The sequence below is a fragment of the Astatotilapia calliptera genome, chromosome 4, assembly GCF_900246225.1.
Source record: "Astatotilapia calliptera chromosome 4, fAstCal1.2, whole genome shotgun sequence".
Classification (NCBI taxonomy): Eukaryota; Metazoa; Chordata; class Actinopteri; order Cichliformes; family Cichlidae; genus Astatotilapia; species Astatotilapia calliptera.
Window position 1 is genome coordinate 26,186,360 of NC_039305.1, and position 19,330 is coordinate 26,205,689.

General features: G+C 41.7%; 3 protein-coding genes and 1 long non-coding RNA gene across 7 annotated transcripts in view; 3 read left to right on the forward strand and 1 right to left on the reverse strand.

The window, feature by feature from the left end:
- Window positions 1-79: 79 nt before the first annotated feature.
- ankrd54 (ankyrin repeat domain 54) lies at window positions 80-4,993 on the forward strand. Its single transcript, XM_026165820.1, has 8 exons — window positions 80-814; window positions 1,315-1,362; window positions 2,021-2,119; window positions 2,255-2,326; window positions 2,435-2,482; window positions 3,633-3,757; window positions 3,885-3,992; window positions 4,137-4,993. The coding sequence occupies exons 1-8, from the start codon at window positions 436-438 to the stop codon at window positions 4,209-4,211; spliced, it is 954 nt and encodes a 317-aa protein (XP_026021605.1). The 5' UTR covers window positions 80-435; the 3' UTR covers window positions 4,212-4,993.
- Window positions 4,994-5,067: 74 nt separating this feature from the next.
- Window positions 5,068-12,028, forward strand: hmgxb4a (HMG box domain containing 4a). Its single transcript, XM_026165797.1, has 13 exons — window positions 5,068-5,208; window positions 5,841-5,927; window positions 6,096-6,232; window positions 6,315-6,390; window positions 6,491-7,087; window positions 7,261-7,464; window positions 10,038-10,213; window positions 10,303-10,384; window positions 10,488-10,552; window positions 10,636-10,732; window positions 10,822-10,985; window positions 11,108-11,230; window positions 11,369-12,028. Exons 2-13 carry the CDS (start codon window positions 5,891-5,893, stop codon window positions 11,411-11,413), a joined length of 1,803 nt encoding a protein of 600 aa, XP_026021582.1. The 5' UTR covers window positions 5,068-5,208; window positions 5,841-5,890; the 3' UTR covers window positions 11,414-12,028.
- Window positions 12,029-12,720: 692 nt separating this feature from the next.
- Window positions 12,721-19,174, forward strand: LOC113021257 (GTPase IMAP family member 7). The gene is made up of 3 exons (XM_026165816.1): window positions 12,721-12,930; window positions 13,305-13,453; window positions 17,005-19,174. The coding sequence occupies exons 1-3, from the start codon at window positions 12,906-12,908 to the stop codon at window positions 17,857-17,859; spliced, it is 1,029 nt and encodes a 342-aa protein (XP_026021601.1). The 5' UTR covers window positions 12,721-12,905; the 3' UTR covers window positions 17,860-19,174.
- Window positions 17,760-19,330, reverse strand: part of LOC113021272 (uncharacterized) — a 48,815-nt gene continuing 47,244 nt past the window's right edge. For all 4 annotated transcript variants that reach the window (XR_003272272.1, XR_003272269.1, XR_003272271.1 and 1 more), the window contains one exon: window positions 17,760-17,821. This is a non-coding gene — a long non-coding RNA (uncharacterized LOC113021272). The remainder of the gene's footprint in view (window positions 17,822-19,330) is intronic.

Here is a 19,330-nt window from a genome sequence, read left to right on the forward strand (position 1 = left end):
ATCGTCGGCCCAGCACTGGAACAGTTTGATTGGCTGCTCGATTGCGATCGTGCCATTGGACGGAAGTGAGTGAGCATCTCTTAATCTGATTGGTGATTCATACTTCGAGGTTGTTGGCTGTATGATGGGCGTGGCTTTTACCCGATGAAGTGGAAAATGTGCAATAGGGGACATTTTGATGTGTGAAGGAAAAAGGCGTCCGCAGTTTAAACACTTTACATTTTTCCAGGATGCAGTGACGCCACCGGGAGAGTAACTGTGTTTTCTGACGCTGTGTAACGGCCCGAAGAGTCGGTGCAAGATAAACATGCTTCAGACGAGGCGGACTCCCGATGCTACTCGCGGCTTTATTTCCCTTTAGCTTCAGCAGGAGTTGTAAGGTACCTTATGCAACGAGTACAGCGCAAAAATAGCTTCTCTATGCCAAGATAAAGTATGGATGGGTGGAGCGCTATCCCTGCCTCGGATAATGACCCGTCCAGCTCGGAGGGGGAATACATGGTGGAGCAGGGACCCGTAGAGGGAGCGGCGGACAGGGAGCAGCAGCGGGGTAACGTGGACGGGATGGACGACATGGGCAACGGTGCTGTCGGGTTTGGGATGAGTGGGACAGGGGAGGGCAAAGTGGTGCTGGGTCGACTCGGACAGAGAGACGACAAAGAACTGAGGTACCTGCACTTGCTGTGGGAGCCGGGGCGAGGAGAGTTCGGTGCGGGTGATGTGGCGTGCAAACTGGGGAAGATAACGGGGAGCAGGGCCAGGCGGCACCACAGAGCCGTGCGGAACCTGGGTCCCATCGGTAAAGATGTTTATGGTAAGCAACGGTATGGTAAAAGAAATAGTGTGTGCGGAGTTGTAGTTATGTGTTTGAAAATGTCGCTGCACAAACTAAGTAGTGCTGTGCAAGACTGCAAATGTTGGTATCGATCCGATACCAAGTGAATAACAGGTCGAGTGTTGCCGATACCGATGCTTTTAACCTATAAAGGTTATGTCATGAGATGAATCATCATCAATTTGCAAATTCTTTTGAAACTAACTAACCAGCACTAACTCATACTGCTAATGTCACATAAACTGAGAGCTGGTATGGTAACAGTGAAAATGCAAGTCAGTAAGTAATGCATGCTGAGAAGATGTGTCACAGTGAATAAGAACATAATTCTCAGTATTGAAGTTCTTATTCCTGTGTTGTTAATTGATCAAATGCTCCTCTGTATAAGGTCTCACATCTAATGCAGTGCAGTTTGCTTCTTTCCATGAAATCCGGAAGAAATACTAATGTCCCTGTCATTGAATGTTTTCTTTTAACAGCTGCCAAAAGACTGAGGGAAGCAGCAAACAGCAATGATATTGACACAGGTATGAACAATGTTTTTTTTATGTAGCAGATTAAAACAGGGTTGACAGACAGGCAAAAGCCAGAATATTAAATTTAAAAAGAAAGGCTGACATTAAAGCCAAAAACAGAACAGGGTAACATTAGAGATTACATGGAAAACACGGCATAGACATACATGAAAGACAAATTGCCAACATAATTAGTAATACTAACAAAAATGTGCTTTTTGTGAGCCTTGGGCTTTTAAATGTAATTTTTACTCTTGGAATAGCCAGTAAAACACTGCGACGTGACCACATTGTAATTAATGCACCAGCACAAATGCCACCAACGACATTGACCACTTCAGTGTAGGTTACATCATAGCCTTCACAAAGTTTCACCCCACAAGTTAAAATCAGGCCTAAAGATCAACTCTACAAGGAGAAAGGTCAGGATTGAGGTGATGTGATGACATTTGCTAAAACATCAGAAAGCCTAGCTGCTGCATTTTTAAGTAGTTGGAGGTGAGTGAGTGACTTTTCATTTATACCCAGAAGGAGAGAATTGCATGGGGTCTTGCTTAAACAAAAGCATGGGCGAATACAGTAAAACACCTTGCGAGCACTGTCTGGGAGGGATGACTTCAAGTTGTGTTTTTCTATTTCCTTTTTTTGAAATTCACATTTTCTTCCTCAGTCCGAAAGCTCCTGCAAGATGATATAGACCCCTGTGCAGCAGATGACAAAGGAAGGACAGCTCTTCATTTCTCTTCGTGCAATGGCAATGAGAGCATTGGTAGGTTGTCAGTGGCAGATTTTGTTTACTGCGCTTCATATAACTCTGACTGATGCTCATAAATGTCCTTACCTTTACCTGGATTTAATATCAGTTGATCATTGTTCTTTCCCAATGTCTGTTTTATGTTTATAGTGCAGTTGCTGCTGAGCCACGGTGCTGACCCCAACCAGCGAGACAGTCTGGGGAATACCCCCCTCCATCTGGGTAAGAGACCATGACCCAGAAAACTCAAAACTAAAACTGAAGTCAGATTTCTGCATCGGATCGTGTATTTCTTTCACAATTCACTTTTTTCACCCCATGTTCCTACAGCGGCCTGTACCAACCATGTGCCTGTAATCACCACACTGCTAAGGGGAGGTAAGACTTTTGTACAGCAGCTAAATTCTCCATCTTTGTGAAACAATTACCAGAACTATATTGCTTTAGATATTATAAGGAGGTGTATCGCCCTAAGGAAACGTGTAAGAATTCATGCATGTTTCTTTTTAAGCACTTGGAACAGTGGAAATGGGGGTGGAGTACTCCAGTTACAATGACATTTGTTTTTTACCAGTGTAGTTTGTCCAAAAACTTAACGCTCAAGTCTGGCAGATAATTAAAATCCAGTGCATATGCATCAGCCGATCAGAGATTTGTCTATCAGCTGCTAATAATTCACCACAGAGTGTCCTGATATGGTAATACACCAGACAACATGCAGTACAATGTGGTGTTAGTAGGGTTGTAGTTAGCCAGCTAGCTTTAAATTAGACATGATACTTGACTCTGGCGGTGGCTAATTTATGGTGTTAGCTAATAAATTAATAAAGTACACAAGCTAATATTAGCCTGAAGAAAGACAGCTTGAGGCAGGTTTTGAGCATGGACTGAGTACGTAAAAGATGGACATAGCTTCCAGATCTGAAAAACTATGCAAATATGGAAGTGCCCAGAACCTCTGACTCATTTTAATGGCCACAAGGAGGCGACGCATTGGTTTTATAGAAATCTATCAAATAATATTCCCACCTCCCTTGATCAGTACGCTCACTTTATTGTGTGATTGAGCCTCCATCAGCCTCTAAGCTTGCAGTATTCTTGTTTCTTGGCCTTACTGCCCCTCACTCTTCAGTTCTGGTTTCAGAACTGTAAGAAACCTTCGTAACAGGGTTTCGCTAAACAGTTGGTGATGTCACAGTGACTTTGTCCATCTTTTATATACAATCTCTGGTTTTGATCTACAACACCAAATGAGGCTCTTGACTCAAATGCCCTGTGGATGTCTGTTGTTTTTCCCCAAATTGTGCCATATTCCCATCTGACCAGAAAGGCCTCACTAGAAAAAAACAAACCATGTAGCTCATATGTTGGACGGGAAACTCGTTAGCTTGATAATTGATTTCTTCATGGCTGCCATCTTTAATCTGAGTTAATAAATGAGGAAATGTGATGATAACTTAATTAGAATTTAAAGGCAATTGAAGGTAATGGGTAATTGAGAGGTTTGTTTGTTATTGTTTTTCTTAAGGAGCCCGCGTGGATGCCCTTGATCGAGCTGGCAGGACCCCACTGCATCTAGCACGCTCTAAGCTGAACATTTTGCAGGAGGGAGATTCACGCAGCTTAGAAACACTGAGAGGGGAAGTCACACAGGTAGAAAATGGCTTTACTTTCTTAGAATAGTAGATGCAAACTGAGTTTGGAAACACGCAGTCTGACTCTGCCGCTCTTCCCCATTGATGGAGAATTTTTATGTTTTTTTTTTTTATCTGCCTGTCAGATTATTCAGATGCTGAGAGAATACCTGAATTTAATGGGCCAGAGTGAAGCTAAAGAGAGGCTGGAGCACATTTCGACACAGTTGGAGCACACGCGCACCAAAGAGCAGGTGAGACCTCATCACTCAGTCTTCAATTCTCCTATTCAGATGGACGCATAATATTTGGACAACGCAACAAAACTTTAATATGTATTTTAGATTTGTGTTTTTTTTTCTCACCAGCTCTTACACAGCTCTGTGGTTTTCTTACAGGTGGATGAAGTGACTGACTTATTGGCCAGTTTTACATCACTCAGTCTACAGAAACAGAATTTGGGCGACAGGTAGAAGATAAAACACTGAAGAAGTGAAACTCAGCGCCTCTTTTTTTGGGGGGGGGGGCACAAGCTTCTGCTTTACTAGCTTCGACCTGGCCAGCACGAGCTGAACCACCACGCTGTGGTCATCTCTTAAACTGAGCGTTAAGATAAATTGCCCTTTGGAACAGTTGTACTTTTTGTTATATATGTTTGTTTTGGTAATTATTTGGTTGTTCTCAAACTGTGGGCTGTACCTCACTGGTGGGGTACAAAGCCACTGCATGTGGCTTCATATATGTGTGTGTGTGTGTGTGTTTAAATGAGTGTTGTTTTGATGTTATGCTGACGTTTTTTATTTTTAAATTAATGAATGCCAAAAATTGTGCGTTTTGGTGATTGAACTTAAACAACGGTGAGAGTTTCGCAGTTTGTCCAGGGTGCTAACAGTGCTACACAACATTATTATCTTGGCTAAAATGATTAGATGCTAATCATATAAGAACCCCCCTCACCAGGACAAAACACACTGAGAACAGGAAGCTAGTGGAAGTGCTGCGCGAGTGACAGCATTTGAGTCAACGTGCGATTGTGTTTGTGTGCTCATGCTAATTTCTTGCAGGTTACCAGTAAAGATTATTTGAGACAAAATAATTTAACATTTATCACTGTTGTGATTTTTGGTTCTTATGGACAGCCTCTTTGTATCGTTGCCTTTTCCTCTTGTGTTGCATGTCTGTGTGAACTGTACTGTAAGATTGACTTGGTTGTTAGAAACTGATGTAAATCAATAAATTGTTATCTTTGGATATATGTATAGTATTTTTGTCTGTGTCTTTATATGAGAGGGCCTTTGTAGTTGTCATTTGTTTCAGTGGATACAGAGATTTAATCAAAGGCTTGCTAATATGGCTACTTTTACGCCGATTGGCTACGTTACCTAAGCCCCTCCCCCCGCACCGACGCGTATTGTCTCGCCGATACTAAAGATGGCGACGGGACCCGCGTAAATTGGAGATCTCTTGGAGGTAGTAAAAATTATTTTTCTTCACCTCCCGGTGTTTCCAAACTACACATTCTTGCACTGCATAGGAGATGGAGACAGGAGCGGAGTTAAACGCATGCCCGCGGGTTTCTTTTGTCCACTTGAGCTGACCGCGGCCTAGCTTGTGGGAAAAGCCTCGGGCTTTCCTTAGCGCTGTTCGCCGGCTAGCTCAAGGCACACTCGGCATGACTGATTGGGAGCCTTTAAATGTTGGGAAGCGACAGGGTGAAAGTGGATAGAGAGGGGGGTGTGTTTGTGTATCTTTACGAAAGTAGGCGGGAAATTTTCTTTAGCTGTAGTTTTCTGTAACTCTTTTTATAGGAGTGGGGCCATATTATAAATGCAGTATAACACAAATAGCATTTTTCCTGAAGTAACTGCTACTCATTGAGCACTTTTAGGTACATCCAAGCTGCTTCGAGGGCTGAGTGTAGGATTAACCGGGAATAGTTAAAGCAAGACATAATCTGTTTGCAAGGAAATTATACCTGACTATTATTTTCACTTGTAACATTTACTGAAACTGCTCTGACTCTCTTTCCCCCTGGTGTTGATATGTTATTTAATGTCTGGACTAGTGTTTTGATTTTTGCTCTTGGTGTTTTTACTTAACAGGTCGGTGTGTTGTCTGACATCTCATATCAAGTGTTGGCAAAGGGGAGACCATGGCTTTTGAGGAGATCAAGGGTAGAGAAGCCATTGGTAATGAAGTGTGACTTTAGTACCCCCAGAAACACAAACGAACTGTAACAAAACTGCATTTTAGTCTAATCGCTGCTCTTCTGAATGAGATGCACATGTGACCAGAATAATTAGGGGTTTTTTTTCTTGTGGAAGCCAGAAATATGACGTGGATTTTGTGCATTTTAGATGTGGGAATGGAGGGAGACAGGGGGCTCGTGGCTGGTCGCAGCCAGAGGGAGAAGAGGAGGTCGTACAAAGATCTGTTGAGGGAAGAGGAGGAGATTGCTGCTGAAGTACGGAAGTCTTCCAAGAAAAGGCCTAAGGTAAGTTATTTGTCATCAGTAGCTCACCGTCAGTGTTCATGATGGAAGCTATTTATTATGGTTTTGATATTTTTCAAATCAGGATTCAGAACTTTTCATGCTGGGAGGAGAATCACACAAAAAGAAGAAAAAGCATAGCGATGACTACCATTACAGAGGTGAGTGGTTGTGTTTTAATTTAACACTGGGAAGATATATTGTCATGTTGTGTTCTTGTAATTGAGCTTGTATTTTTCTTCCTTTTTATTCTCTCAACAGACCATGATGGTTCAGGCCCTCCTCCCCACAAGAAGAAGCACAAGTCTTCGGACCGCTCCCCGCCCCTTTCTTCTCCCTCATCATCCCATCCCACAGATACGGCGATGGGTCTCCTGCAGGCTATCACCTCTCCCCTGGCCACAGGTTCAGATCCCAGCCCCCACTTGCATAAGAAGCCCTCCTACCCGTCCTTTTCTTCGCACTCTTCCAAGGACCGCAAACGTGAGAGCAGCGGCGGCGGTGGAAGCACGGGGAGCCATTCTTCTTTCTCTCACTCCCGTCCCACCTCTTCGTCATCATCTTCCTCCAAGAAGCACTCCTCCAGCTCCTCTTCCTCCAAATCCTCTCTGTTCCACGGCGGCGTCCCCAAAGAAGAGCCCTTGACATTACGTGAAGCGGATGGGCTGAAGATGAAGCTCATCATGTCGCCAGAGAAAGAGGAGGGAGAGAGCTTCCCATGCACGCCGCACTCCTCCAAAGGAGGGGTGAAGAAAGAGAAGGATCGGGAGGGGGCACTACCTTCAAAGTCGCCCAAGAAGAAGCTGCAGCAGAATAGAGATCCGCTGCCTGTGGTGGGGAAAGAGGTGGAAGTGGAAGGTAGGATGAATCTGTACATTCGATCAAAAAATGTTCAAATTTGGATTAATCACTTACAAAAAAAAAGTCTGACTTAAGACTTTTGCACAGTTCTGTATACACAGCACACTATCCATTTCCTCAGTTTTTATTTTTTCTTAAATTAATATTTGTTATTCTACTCTGGTATGAAGGACATTATGGAGGTGGCATGGGAGATGAAAGCTCTTCTTCTGGGGCAGAACTGGAGGCAGGTGAACTGGTTATAGACGATTCATATACGCACTTGTCAAAAAAGAAGAAGAAGAGCAAGAAAAGCAAAAAGAAAAAGGACAAAGAAAAAGACAGAGACAAGGAGAAAAGTGGGAAGGACAAGAAGCACAGCAAAGGATTTAGCGGTGAGTTCACTCAGAAGCATTTTTTTGGAAACACTTTGTCCTGCATTTTTGGTATTGGAATCAAACTGTGGAAACAGAGGCGTCTCTATTGTTTATACATGATCATAAAAACACAGTTTACACTTTTTGGGACCGTCTTTACTAGTTAGCCAGCTAGCCAGACTCATGTCTAGCTGCCAGCAGTTATTGTGGTTTCATGCCAACATTTAATAATTGGTTTCCTTATGGCTGACAAGAGGAAACCTGCTGCATCAGGGTTTCACTTGGAAAATTTAGCTTTAGTCAGCTTCAACTCTCCCCATGGTTTTTGTTAGTTGTTAAAAGTGTCAGCATAACTGTAACCATAACTGTTAACAACATAACACGTGCTGATTTACTATACTAATACACTTTTCTAATGTTAGGAACCTTAGGAAATGCACTAACATTGATACAGTGATACTTAAATTCGTGTTTTACAGGGTAGTTATACCAAAGTCATGCGCTTTGGTATAACGACCCTGAGTCATGGTATTAATGTGGTGCAATCAGTCTTTCAGAAAACGCAGCTAAATGCAATACACTAAGTTAAAAATAAATTAAACATCAGGGCAACTCCAGAAAACTCAGCATTCTCTAAAAATAGTTTAGGCTGTTTGCTTAAGCAAAGTGTCCAAGAGGACTGGCTAAATATGAACGTTTTTCCACCTCAAGTGAAGGTAACAGTGTATGTCTGTATAAGTCTGTAGTTACTTGAGATACAGTTAGCTTCAGTTTATGCTCCATTTAAAAAAAAAAAAATAGTAACATACTGTCAGATGTCAAAATCAAATCCACTGTCATTGTGTTGGATAAAAAGACAGAAAAACAAACAAACAGCTGCAAGGCGATAATGAGTTAACTTGGAAAGTATTTCAGTGCTCGACAGCGTGAGGAGGGCAAGTGGAGCCTGAGCTGTTCCTCTCTGGGTGACAGACACATTTCTAGGGCTAGCAAACTAAATGTTTCAGGTGTCTGATATCCTCTGTTTTCATAAAGCATTTTTAAAATCGGCTTCCTATGTTCAGGTTCAGTGTTCACCTCAAGTCAGTGAGGCATAGGTAAGTGATTGCCTCATGAAAGCCCAGTTCAGCATGAAACAAGGATCAGCAGTAACCACACAATGCAACTGTAATAGAATAAACAATGATAAAGATAAAACAAACTACAGTGTGCATAGTGTTCAAAATAAAGATAAACATAAAAATGTGATCAACAAAAAAGAATAAACAACTGTGGTAAGAGTATATTGTTGTCATGTCAAGTACATTAAGATAAAAACTAGTGTGTGAAGTTGGCAAACAACATTATGACAAACAGTCTGAGCAGACTGATGAATGGGACCTGACCGGTTTGAATGTCTCATGATGTGATTTGTCTTCTGATTAATGCTGTCAACACAGTGGCTTTTGATGACTAAGGGAAATGGCATTTGAAGGTTTCTGCCAGGAAACTCTGCTTTGGAGGACACCGTCGAGTGTGGGATTTAGCTAGGTTTGAAGCAGAAGCATTTCATTATCCTTTAGTTCTCACCGAGAGCTTTCGCAAATGATATCAAGGAAGGAGGTGGCATTTAGAGGCTGAAGTCTTTAAAAGCTCTTTGTAATGTAAACACAGCTGTAACGTTGGCAGGGGAAAAGCCAGTGATTCTTTTCCTATTCACTGCTGCTACATTTTACAGCACGCTTAAGCTGAAATGAATTGATGTGACTGCTGAAGCTTTATAGCTTAAAATGATGTAGGTTAAACAGCAGCCACCACCTCTTTTTCTAGTAGTGATACCGGCCTGGAGGCATGTTTAACGGGTGGGGTTAGTCATGAGGGCCCTCTCTGAGTTAGTCACTTTGAAGCACTTTGAACTAAGTGTGAGCTAAAAACCACTGGGAGGAGGGTGCTATAGGCTCCAGATTCTCAATAACAATATTTCTGATGATATAGAAAAATGCTACTTGTATTCAGCAGCATTTATAAGTTTAAGTAAATAAAGGTTATTTGCCATCCTCCTTTTCCAGTTAGCTACTGCCATTAGTGGCAGTCAGCAGCTGCACAATATTGTTAGTGATTTTAAAAAAAAAAATCCACCTGGGATGTTGGATCTTGGGTTGAACTTTTTTATCCAGCTGCTTAAAGCTCAGCGTTCCCACCGTCTAACCTAATCAGTAATTTCCTCTTCCTGTCATATGGTGTAAATTTGTTTGCTTTTAGACTGCATAACACCAACTTCTAGTATCTCCTCCTTCATAGTCTGGTTGTACTTGATCGTGTTTTTGTGGTTTCCACTTTTAGCAGGAACCGTTTTCTTGCATATTCTGCAAAGCGTTGTGCTTTGTTTGAGGCTGTTTCAGGTACTAAACTGTCATCAGAGACCAACACAGGATTGTGTCATTGCTTCCTTAGAGGAGAAGGGAATTAATGCAGTTATTGGGCAGTTGAATTGATGAGTATTAATACTGACTCCATCCATAACAATGTTTCACAAAAGGGCCCATTTCTTTTCTGAAGCCAGTGTAATTAACTCTACATCTGCCCATTTATCTTTGTATGACTGTCACCAGACTCATCAAAGAGCCACAGTCACTCCCATCTCACGGTCACTCACAGTGCTGTGGGCCCTATGTATGCCATGGGCACGCCTATCCCTCCGCACCACCACCAAGGCAGCGACGGTACGACAGAGAAGAAGAAGAAGGAGGACAAAGATCGAGACAAGCACGAGAAGGATAAAGATAAGGTGAGATAGTATTTAGTTACATTTCTCGTTCTTTGTAAGGAAATGTTAATGATGTGCTCAATTGTTGTTGTTGTTTTTCTGTCATCAAGCCCAAGAAGAAAAACACAACAGCGTATCAGGTGTTCTGTAAGGAGTACAGGGTCAACATAAATGCAGAACAGCCGGGACTAGGTGAGAAAAACTTTGAAATACAGTATAATTTGTGATGAAGCACTTTAAATCTAACGGTAAGAAAAAAACATATAAACTGAATGGGTTTGCATATAATCTGCAGTGTTTGGCGAACTGAGTAAAAAGTTGGCAGAGGTTTGGAAGGCGATGCCTGAAAAGGACAAGCTGGTAGGTTTTTGTCTTTTGCTATAATCCAGTGTGGCTTACACTTAAGTGCTGGTGGTGTGCTTCATGTGTGTGTTTTTCTGTAGGTTTGGAGGCAGAAAGCTCAGTATTTGCAGCACAAACAAAACAAAGCTGAAGCCACGACGGTCAAACACAAGACGTCCAGCGAGACCAAAAGCAAAGGTATATTTGACTGTGAGCGCGGTGTTTTTTTTAGTCCACTCACTGTTGGATCTTTGCTGCCGTCTGTAAGTGCCGTTTTCTCTGTAAAGTTGCAGGGACATCGACAGGAGTGGTGTCTCCAACCAGAGCGCCTGGCACCATGTCCCTGTCCCCGGCTCGAGTCCCAGATGTCGATCCCATCGATGCAGCGGCTCACCTGCAGCTGCTGGGAGAGTCTCTGTCCCTAATTGGACATCGGCTCCAGGAAACAGAGGTGAGTTTTAAATGCGCACACCTATAAAAGCTTTTATCTAGAAATAAAAGCATAAATGCAAAGTTTTAAATTGAATTTGTTAATGTGCAATGAAACCAGTAAGCCATGTTTTCTCGCACTAGGGGATGGTGGCTGTATCAGGGAGTTTGTCTGTTCTTCTGGACTCTATCTTGTGCGCGCTGGGCCCGCTGACCTGTCTCACAGCACAGATACCACAGTTAAATGGATGTCCTCGAAACGTCCTGGTATCGTACCATCAGCTTCATTCAATTCTTCACAGATTCTGCTGTTAAACGTTTCTGCTTGTTTTTGATAACCGTTCAATGTATAATATGTGGTTTTTATCGCTAACTGCTAACAAAGCTCTTGTCTCCTTCTGTCAGTCAAATACATTGGACAACATCGCCTACATCATGCCTGGACTTTGAGGAAAAGATGACTGGAAATCTGGGAGAAACACTTGACCAGGGAGATCCTTTGGACTTTAATTTAAGCCTCGGCTTGGCATTTGAAAAATGTGGATATTTTTAGCATCGATGTGTTTTTAAAGTGTATTTTTTTAAGAACTTGTTTCTCTTAGATTTCTAATTGCTGTATTTTTGAATGGAACATGTTAATCTTACAAGGCACGTCAGCTTGGTTTTACTGTTACTGTACAACTGTCTGTTTTATGGATGGATGTAGTGGACTGAATGTGTGTGTTTGTGTATGCTTAGCTCTTCAGTGGCACGTTAATTGCGTGAGAGTTCAATACATGTCTACATATTGAACTTTTTTCTTTTTTACAGAAGTGTACAGAAACCTTTAAGTTCCCTGCTAATCACTGACATAATGTAATATATTTCACATCTGCTTAGTTGTTCTTTTATTCTGTATAAATGACTCATTTTATACATGTAATATTTTACTGTGTATATAACATGTGAAAACTTGATTGAATACACCTTTAGGTGTGACTTTGTTGTCGTGAAGAGCTGTTCCAACAATTCACCGCCGGCTTAAACTTGAACCATGTGGCAACATTAAAATGATCACTTCCCAGATTCAGCTAATATTTTTTAATGAATTCTGAGTGTCCATGCTTCCATGTTTATGTCAAATGTTGACCCTACCATTCAGTTTTCACAGTAGAAATTTAGACTCGTCAGACCAGGTACCATCCACTACTCTCTGATTGTGGTGAACTGTAGCCTCAGTTTCTTTTTCATAACTGACAGGACTGGCACCATGTGTGGTTTTCTGCTGCTGGAGCCCATCAGCTTCAAGGTTTGATGCGTTGTTTAGTCAGATCTTGTGCATACTGTGGCTGTAATTATTTAAATTACAGTTAACTAAGTCATTGGATATTTTCTTTTATTCAGACAACTGTATAAACCCTACAGGTGTTTGTGTGGTAAAATCCCAGTATATCAGCAGTTTGAGACCAGGCCGTCTGGTACCAACATCCAGACCATGTTCAAAGTCACTTTAATCACTTTTCTTCTCCCATTCTGATGCTCAGTTTGAACTTCAGGAGGTCATATTGACCATGTCTGCATTTCTAAATGCACTGAGTATTGGCTGGTTAGATATTTGCATTAACAGCAGATGGATTGGTGCAGTTATAAATGGCTTATCTGTCTTACCTTATGAGTAAGAAGTCTATGCTCAAAAACCAACTGGTCATTTGATAAATAAAGTCATCCAGTTAAACTGAGTAAATTATTCCCCCCGAGTTAACAATTGTAAACTTCGGTGCCGACATCCATGCCCTGATGTGCGCATGGTGCCATCAACACTTCCCACAACAGATGGAGCTGTGTTCACCTCTGGCGGAGTGAACTTCAGTGTCAGAGGCAGGGCTGAGTCAGCCCGCAGGAATTAGGAAGTGTGTGTTTACGCCTGATTCAACGCTACATACGACAGCGAGCAGGAACAGAAATGTCAGCATCTGCTACACAGTCAGGTAGGTTTGATAAATTGTCTCGCATGTGGCGTTTCGGGGGCAGAAACCATGAAATAAGAAAGGAAAGTTAGGGGCGCGGCTCCTCCACGGTCGGTTTACGGGAAGCAGCAGCTGCAAAGGGCGCAGCCAGCTGAGGTGAAACGCTTCAAAGCTCAATGTAGCAGACGAGCTTACGACACGCACACCCGGCAAACAGGGTGGGCCTTATCTCTGTAAACAACTCGCACGATAAAGAGCAGACAGCTTATACATGGCAGTTATTTTGGGCTATAAGTGAATTTAAAAACTCGGTCCCTTTAAAGTGAGCACACTTCAGTGTATGAAATAAGTGCAGCGTGTCATGAAAACGTTTTTTTCTCTCTCTTGTTGAGCAGAGCTGAGGCTGGTGGTGCTGGGCCGGAGTGGGGCAGGGAAGAAGACTGCAATATGCAAAATCCTCGGCCTGCAAGACTACCAGCAGGACACAGATGATGATGCTGTCCAGGAGTGCAGCAAACACAGAGGGGAAGTCGCGGGCAGACAGGTAACAATAACTGACGAGTATGGACTGTGGTCCTTTATAAGTTCACCTGCTTATTTCTGAAGTCTGCATGTCTCTTTTGTGCTTTTGAAACATTATAGCCAGATGTTTACAAAATACAATACCTTAAAATATGAGTATAAATGTCAATAAAAAAACAAAAACTTTATTATCTATTAATGTGTTAATTTCCTAAACAGTTAACATTAATATCGGAGTACCCCAGGGTTCAATTTTGGGTCCTCTGTTGTTTTATGTTTTTTTTTTTTTTTTTTGGTTAACTTTTTTTTTATAATGGTGGTCATTGAGACTCAGTGTCTCATTACATAAGAGGCCTGTTTCAGACAAAATTATTACAATTTAGATTAAATATGATTTAGTTTTAAGTTTAGTCTATAAAGTAATAATTTACCTACATTTAGTCCACCTACTGTAACCTGCCAGATGTATGTTCATAATATGATTATACAACAATCAGGCATAACATTATCACCACCTGCTTAATATTGTGTTGGTCCCCCTTTTGCTGCCAAAATGAGCCCTGACCCATCGAGGCACGGACTCCACTAGACCCCTGAAGGCCTGATCTAGCATCAAAATGTGAAGGGGGGAGGGCTCTATTGATTGTTCTTCTTTGTCCAGCACATCTCACGGATGCTTGATTGGATTGAGATCTGGGGATTTTGAAGCCAAGTCAGCACCTCAAACTCATTGTGCTCCTGAAACCATTCCTGAACCATTTTTGGTTGGTAGCAGGGTCCATTATCCGGCTGAAAGAGGCCACAGCCATAGTTAATACTGTTTCCATGAAAGGGTGTTCATGTTCTGTAACAATGCTTAGGTAGGTATGTCAAAGTAACCACATGGTTCGCAGGATCCCAGGTTTGCGTGTAAAACATTGGCCAAGGCATCACACTGCCTCTGCCAGCTCACCTTCTTCCCACAGTGCATCATGAGCCTAGATGTTCCTAAGTTAAGGGATGCGCACGCAGCCAACCATCCATGTGATGTACAAGAAAATGTGGTTTATCAGACCAGGCTACCTTCGTCCATTGCTCCATGGTCCAGTTCTGGTGCTCATGTGCTCATTGTTGAAGCTTTTGGTGGTGGGCAGGAGTCAGGACCCACTAAAAACTGCCACGATCAAGGGATAATCAGTGTTACTCACTTCACCTGACAGTGGTTAAAATGTTATGCCTGATTGGTTTACAGCTACATGCTAAAATCAAGTAGCAGGTTGCTGAAGAACTGTCAGCTACAGTGGTGAAGACGACAAACTGACCATCAAATTCATGTTTGTCTTAATGTTTGCCATAAACCTGCCATTGACTGCAGATGAAAATTAGTCTGTGTGGCATATTTACATGAAGGATTTAAGGGCTTGTGTTAATATTTTAAACATATATGTTTAAAAACATATAAACATGATAAATATTAAGGATCCATTTCTGGTTGTTTTGGCGACACCAGTGGTTACAATGGTTAATAACAGAAACATGTTTGTGTGAAAGAAAATGTAACTCCTAATAAATTCTCTCTCTCTCTCTCTTCTTGTTAACGTGCTGCTGCTTAATCGTGCAGATGATAGATGCGGTCTGAATTTTGTCCAGTGTCATTTCCTGTAAACACCTTCTTGCATGTCGACATCACTGAATCCTCTCATCTGAAATGCAATCTGATGTACTCAGACGCAACAATGAGCACGAATGCATTTAAAAGCCAGTTTGCAGTATTCATTTGAGTTTCTTACCTCACAGGAAAAAAGAAATGTGTGCTTAACCAACCAGGCACATTTAAATGATTAAGAAAACCCACAAAATTAAGCATGACTGGGTTTCAAAATTTTGCAAAAAAAACCAATAAGCAACTGTGAAACTCTCGGGGCGTATCTGCTCAAGGCTTTGGTTTACAGCGCTCGCACCAGCCAAAAGAAACTGAGCCAACAGACCTGGGTTTGTTTTAACACGTTAGTTGTAAAATCATAGCCTTGTTATATGTACTCTATGGTGTGAAATCTTGATGCACACTGATACTAAATATATTCATCACTTTGCAGCTGTTGCTCTCATGTGGTCAACTATATATATAAAAAACAAACAAATGTGGTTAATAGGCTCAGTAATTCTACCATTAGCCTTCACACCAAAGCAAAAACAAACACCTGAATCTGCTGGGTGGTCAATGCAGTTAAATTTGTTTTACAGCCTCCAAGGAAGGCAAAGTGGATGATACTGCTGTGAAATGCTTGCCTAGTGTAATTCTAATATAAGAAAACAAGGCAAGATACATTTATTAGTGTGAAGGAACTGCTGACAATGGACAAGGACAGGAGGATGAAGGGGAGGGAGATTAAGATATACACAGGCTGTAAATAAAAGATGGATGTAGCCACTGTGGTTGTGACCCACATTTTTTAATCTTAATTTTTTAACATTAGGGTTTGGCTTCCACCAATGTTTTTTTTTTTTTGTTTTTTTCCGAGTCAGAAGTGCCCGTATTAGGTCAAGATTGTGAATTTCTGTATCATAAGCTAATGCTAACAAGCTTGCTTGCCAACCTGCATCTGTAAACTGTATGAACAGAGATACTGGCTAATGCCTTGTAATAAACTAATAAAATACTCAAGTTTTACTAACCAAAACTGGAGTGCACACTTCTCGGACGGGCTGTGCCACACAGAAAGCTTTGTTATTTGTCAGATAAGCTATTAAAAACAGGCCAAAGGGCCACAAGCAAGAACTCAACTGACTAGCCTTAAAAAATTCAAATAGGTGGATTATACAAACATACAATTGTTATAAGGATGTGAATAAATGTTTGAGACCAAAACTGTTTTAGCTGTAAATGTGTTATTTTCATTTCTGAGTCGAGTATTTTAACAGCAGAGGATCGACTCGCTTTTGGAGCCAGCCTCAAGTAGTAATTTGAATTAGTTGTGTTTGAGCCCTGAGATTTGTTCCTTGGTTCCATAGCTTTCACTGGTAACAGATTGATCCATAAATCTGTGTTAAACTGGCTTCTGCAATTCAAATTCTGACATCCAAGAACAATTTACAGGTCAAAGGGAGCTAGCAAACTGCAGGTTGTAGTAACTTTCAGTGGATCAGCAGAACCACTGATGCTAACATGTAGTGGATTCTGTAAGGCTGTAATATTAGGGTTTGCTATAGAGTTAGTGTATTATTAAGACAAGAGTAAGTCCTAAACACACTTATAGATAAAGATGCAAAGGTATCTCAACAGTGCAGTCCAATGTAGTTCAGTCTTTTCATATTTTTTCAGTGCTTTTGTTTCCAACATGAAAAATGTGTTCAGTAAATCTCTGAATTTACTGACTTTAATCCTTATAAAAGTGTAAATATCCATGAAATTTGTGAAGAAATTTTGGAATTGCCATGCACACACAGACTGAACTTCATTCACGTAGTGAGTTCAGTTTAAGAATACCAAAGTAAAAAAAAAAAATCTTTGTAAATGACAGACATTTTTTTAAACAGGTGCATTGTAATCAATTGTAATTGCTTTTTCTTTATGCTTCTGTCACGTCTCTGCAGGTGGTGATAGTCTCTAGTCCAGCCTGGTACGGTTCAGGTTGTAACTCAGAGGAAAGAAGAAATTACATTTCTTCCTTCATTGCCTCATCCAGCCCTGGACCACACGCCTTTCTGCTCTGTGTCCCAGCAAACCAGCCGGCTGATGAAGAGGCCAAGGCACTGGATGTCCTGAAGAAGCTCTTTGGTTCCTCTGCTGTAAGCAGAAATACCATCATACTCTTCACCCACACAGATGTGCTGGATGAGGACGAGCAGCTGGAAGAATACCTCGTCACATGGCGAAAGGACCTAATGGAGCTGGTGGAGAGATGTGGAGAGCGCTACCACACCCTGGAAGCCCGCAGTGGAGAACAAGATGGAAGGACATCGGTGGAGGAGCTGCTGGAGAAAGTCGAGCAGGCAGTTATGAAGAGTGGGGGTTTACACTTTAGCTGCCCTCTGTACCAGGAGGCTGAGGAAAGGGTGAGAGAGAGGCAGGCAGAGATAGTGAGACAAAGAAGAGAGGAGCTGAATGACCAGGTGTCTCCCACAGACTCCCAACTGGAGAATGAGGAAGAATTGGAAGAGGTCCGCGAAGAAGCAGAGAGGAGCATAGGTGACCTGAATGTGGATGTAGATAGCATTTTTCCCTCTACTGATGTTTCACCTTCCACCTCTGCTCCGTCTTTCCTCGGGGGCTTGTGGGAAAAGCTGACTGGGTGGATTAGGTGGCTGTCCTCTCTGGTGAGAAGGGAGTCGCTGCTGGGGTCACTGGTCGGTCTGTTCGTGGGAGGGACGTATGGAGGTATGGTTGGGGCCACAGTGGGGTCTGTGGCTACTGAAGTGGGGCGAAGAAAAACAGAGAAAACTAAATGAGAAGCAATCTCATGTTTAAGTTGCACCTTAAAGCCACTCTACTGTGTTCCACAAACCACTGTATTACTGGGCTGTGGGCTTACCCACTAACACAAAATAACATGTTTCCCTGATTACAAATAATGCTTTATAGATCAGTTTTAACCCGTAAATAAGGACAATTATTTACGGGTTTGCTGGATTTGAAAAATCTTTCGGCTGGTATGTTCTCAAATGTAACTGCCGCTGTCTTTTTTGCTAGCTTAGTATTCAATATTGTCGGCATGACTCAGATCTTTGCCTCTTTCTGTACTTCAAGTACATGAAGACGCCATCTCGTCTGTAAACAAACCACTGAGTGGTAGCGAAAACTTGTCTTCCATGCAAACTGTGGGAGACTGCAGCAGTTTGCTGTAACCAAAGTAATCAGAGGTTTTCAGTGGAGCACTGGACACACCTTATTTCAACTAGTGATAGCACACAACTTTCTGCAGCCACTTGCCAATTGATCAGGGAATGCACATTTTTTTCCTAAAGACCGTTAGTTATCAGCTGGTTGTGGAGGCCTCTGTGACTGGGACCTAACAGAGCATCCGAGATGTCCTGATGAATGCAGCTTTCTAACCAAGCTTGCTAGCAGTGTTCTTTTTTTTTCACGTTGGCAAATAGTTGGTTCTTGACACAGTGAAAAGACACATAATAAAATTTATTTGGGGGTGGCTGGTTCTGTCCAACTTGCCTTTCCTTTTAGCTCTATTTTTGATCTCCATCAGCTTCTGAGGAAAATGTCAAACTTTTAAGCTGCTGTGTTCACAAGCTAGTTTCTGACTTTGCTGTGTTTGTTTGTGTTTTCCCCTCCCTTTTCCCTCCCTTCCTCTGTCAATGAAAAAAGTCAGCGAAAACGTAAAAATCAACAAGCTTAAAAGAGTTGACCTAGAGTGCAGAGCTAGCGCTACACTAGCTCGTCAAACTAACTGCATCTAAACCCATTACTGTGAAAATTTTGAATATCCTTTTAACTTTCCTATAAAAAGGATATCATACAACAGCCAAATCGATTATTCATAACCTTGCAAGCAGCTCGTCCTTATGAGTGGACTATTACTGATCTCTAAAGAAATTATTTATCATTAAGTAACAACTCCTGAACCTGTTTTATGCTTTTTAGAGAGGGCACAGGGAAGGCTTGAAACACTTTTGTTAGGAGGCAATACCAAGAAGAATCCACAAGGTGGTGACATTGACCTTTATATAGAAGTTTGAAGTTTTCTGAGGTGAACTGAAAGATAATCATTTACTGCCTACCAAGCAAATAAAAGCTGCTGTTTTAAGTACACTCCAGTGTGATTTTTTTTTAATCTGAAGTGATTGTTCTTCACAGAGATGAGCTGTGGTTACTTGTAGTATGTATGTGTTCTCTTGAGATGCTTTTCTACAATGGCTTCTACCATACTGCAGATTAAAATGAATGGATATAGATAGCTGTGGTGCG